Genomic DNA, 3698 nt, shown 5'->3' on the forward strand with positions numbered 1-3698 from the left:
TGTGTGTGTGTGTGTGTGTGTGTGTGTGTGTGTGTGTGTGTGTGTGTCTGTCGCCTCTACCTGAGGTGAGGTCAGGCGAGTCAGGTAGGCATCCTGCCCGGCTGGCAGAGTGGTCTTTTGGCAATCTGCAGTGTCAGCCTCCACACAGCTCAGGTTCCTAACGTCCACACCCGCTAGTTCAAAGTCACCTGCTGGGGGCATCACCAACGCATCCAGGATCCAGGTGCCGTCACGTGTCCAGTTCACATCCTCACCAGGGGAGGCGCTGTCACATTTCCTGGTCAGCTGCCCTCTTCTACTGGGCTGCGCCTCTGGCTTCATGGCTGCCCCCACTTCCGGCCTGGGCCTCCTGAGATACCTGCTGCTTCTGCTTCTACTGGCTACCCCAACTTGGGTGACATCAGTTAGTCACCGACACCTCAAAAGCCAAGCAAATTCACTGAGCAGTGATGTGGGTAGGTCCCTGCTCCAGGGTCTGGGTGGTGATCTTTTCTCCCTGGGTGGAATTTCGGCCGGAAGCCCCGGCTTGGCCCCTCCCCACTCAAATACACGTTGTCCCTTCCTCCATCTGTGGCCCGCCCCTCCTGTGGTGTGGCTTTAGGCCCACTCTGCATTTGTTCCTCTCCTCAGCCTGTGGCCAGCCAGTTCTGCAAGGCAAGCTCTTGGGTGGAGAGTTGGCTCGTGATCGGAAATGGCCGTGGCAGGTCAGCGTGCATTACTCTGGCGTTCACGTTTGTGGTGGCTCCATCCTCAATGCCTACTGGGTGCTGTCGGCAGCACATTGCTTTACCAGGTGAGAGGTACAGGGGCTGTTAGGGGTAATGAATGGAGCAGGGACACAGGAAAGGAGAGGCCTCGACCATGTGCCCATGGCTTGGACTGCTGCATCCACCGTTGAAGTTCTTTCCCCTAGGCCTAACTGCCATAGTCGATACACTCCTCATTCCCTTGACCTCAGACTTCAAGCTGCTTCCCCTGGACCAGCATGGATTCATCCACCCTAGCTGACTGGGCCAGTACCTAGGTACATGGCCTGTACTCTTGAGCATAGTCCTCTACAGACCAGGCTACATCCCCACTTGAGAAGAAGTCTCCATTTACAGTGTGCCCCTGCCCCCAGCTTACCCTTCCTCCTCCAGCAAGGTCCCCCACACTAGAGACAATGTTCCTCTACAGAACCTCCTTTGGACAGATGACCCCATCTCCTGAGCCTTGTCCAGTCAGGCCCACAACTGTGGTGTACAGAGGTTAGTCAGCTATTCAGGAAGAGACCAGAGAGAGGCCCATTGCATGGCTATCTGGCTCTCAAAGCTCAGGCACAGGCTCCTACTGATCCCCAAGTCTCCTTCAGTCCAAATCAGGACCTCTGAGGTCAGATTGTCAGATAGGCCTACTACACTGGGCTGCAGGCAGGCCCAGGCTTTTCAACCTGGAAGAGCCTGTCTGTGGGCAGGTGATACAGGGGGCTGCAGGCCGTTGGCCTCTGTTCCTGTTGGCAGGGAGAAGAAACTCCAAACCTTTGACATGTACGTGGGCATCACCAACCTTGAGATGGCCAACAAACATACCCAGTGGTTTGAGATTAACCAGGTGATCATTCACCCCAACTACGAAGTGTTCCACCCTGTCGGAGGGGACGTAGCACTGGTGCAGTTGAAGAGCGCCATCGTATTTTCTGATTTCGTGCTGCCAATTTGCTTGCCACCTTCCAACCTGAACCTCAACAATTTGTCTTGCTGGACTACCGGATGGGGAATGATCTCACCACAAGGTATGAGCTGAGGAAGAGCTCATGGAGGCAGAGCAGAGAATGGGTCTCCCTGACTTCTGGGAAGACGGTTAGGAGAAAAATTTAAGCCAAAAGATACAGATTCTAAGGAGATAATCCACTGGAAATAAAAAACAGCTCTCAGATATGAAATATTCCTTTATGAGGTTTATGGTGGGCTGAGGGAGAATCAGTGGCCTTGGGGATAGATCAGTAGAAATTATTCATATTGAAACAGCAACAACAAAATATGAGAAAGGGGGACAGAATGATGTGAAAAAGAAACTCCTTGTGGGTGGGGCTTTCCTGTGTGGGTGGGGCTTTCCTGTGTGGGTGGGGCTTCCCTGTGTGTTGGTGGCTTTTGCTTGTAGATAGGGTTGTCTTTGAATGGGGATTTTTTTTCTAGATTTCACCTCCATTGACTGAGAACCCAAGAATATCTTTGCCTCCTTGCCTTCCAGGACTAAGAAAGACCTAGCTGGACTCAGATACACACCCTCACCTGGCAGTTCCTCTCCCCTCTCCTCTTACAGGTGAAACTGGAAAATACCTACTGGAAGCCCGGTTGCCACTAATCCCTAAGTTCCAGTGTCAGCTGCTCTATGGATGGACATCCTACCTCCTGCCAGAAATGTTATGTGCTGCAGACATTAAGAATATTAAGAATGTGTGTGAGGTACGTCCCATTTTTTTTTGGGGGGGGGGATCAGACTTGGGCTCTGATGTAAGCAGGGGACTGCTGGGGGTGGCTGAACCCAGGCAGACAGTGTATGATCACCACACACTTGTACCAGACCTCAGTGCTAAGGCTCTGTTGCAGCCAGAGAGGGGGTTATGTGGAGGGGAGGGAATGGACTCTCATTCTGAAAGGGGAGGGGGAGAGGATACCTGGCCTAGTAGATCACAGAAAGCCCCTCTTCCTTTTCAGGGTGACTCTGGCAGTCCACTGGTATGTAAGCTGAACCAGACCTGGTTGCAGATTGGAATAGTGAGCTGGGGACGTGGTTGTGCCCAACCCCTGTACCCAGGGGTGTTTGCCAATGTCTCCTATTTTTTGAATTGGATCCGTTATCATGTGGAAACCACACCCAATCCCCCTGAGATATTCCCCTCCCTTTCTTCATCTCCGAGAAACACCCTAAACATTTTTGTGACCATAATGGGGAGCCTGTTGGTTTTGTGAGGACTGAGATACCCACCCCCTTGGGCTGCCTCATGCCCTTTTCCATCCTCTTACAGCTCTCCAATCCTGCATCCACGCTTCTTGTTCCATGAAGTCAGGACACTTGTCCCAGACTCTAAGTCTGTAAGAGGCTGAGCAAAAGAAGTGGAGAGGGGCAGGACCAGGAGGGGGAGTTGGGGACAGCTGTGGTGAGCCAAGAGCTTGGATTCTACTCATGTGACAGTCAAACGTTATTAAAGATTTGTGAAGCAAGTGCCTCGGAGCTCCTGTCCTCGCCCTGCCCTCTGGTCTTACTCCAGACATCTTCCCCGTGCAGTGGGTAGGAATCCACATGTAGAAAGGCTATCCAGACACGGTCAGGCAAGTGCCCACCACGAGAAAAGAGAGGTTCAGGAGGTTGGAGAGATGGCTTAGTGGGTAAGAGCACTGGCTGCTCTTATAGAGGACCCAGGTTCAATTCCCAGAACCAACCTGGAAGCTCACAACCATCTGTAACTCCAGTTTCAGAGACCCAGTGCCCAACTCTAGCATCCACAGGCACTAGACACCAAGACACACATGAGGTACACAGTCATATATGTGGGCAAAACACCTACATACATATAATAAAGTTTGGGGTTGGGGAGAGAGAAGTACAAAACAAACAGCTTTTCTAGACACTGACCTGGGTAAGTCTGTGGGCACAGCCCAAATGAGGAGAGAGGCCACAGTTTAAATGTTGTCAAAAAAAGAGTTTTGAAACATGGA

At 51.9% G+C, this 3698-nt stretch overlaps 1 protein-coding gene across 1 annotated transcript; it reads left to right on the top strand.

Moving 5' to 3' along the window:
• Positions 1-43: 43 nt before the first annotated feature.
• On the top strand, positions 44-3198 carry Prss38 (serine protease 38). Its single transcript, XM_028776636.1, has 5 exons — positions 44-455; positions 631-793; positions 1500-1771; positions 2302-2444; positions 2697-3198. Exons 1-5 carry the CDS (start codon positions 320-322, stop codon positions 2949-2951), a joined length of 969 nt encoding a protein of 322 aa, XP_028632469.1. The 5' UTR covers positions 44-319; the 3' UTR covers positions 2952-3198.
• The last annotated feature ends 500 nt before the right edge of the window (positions 3199-3698 follow it).

This window comes from Grammomys surdaster, unplaced genomic scaffold (assembly GCF_004785775.1).
Source record: "Grammomys surdaster isolate TR1022 unplaced genomic scaffold, NIH_TR_1.0 270, whole genome shotgun sequence".
NCBI lineage: Eukaryota > Metazoa > Chordata > Mammalia > Rodentia > Muridae > Grammomys > Grammomys surdaster.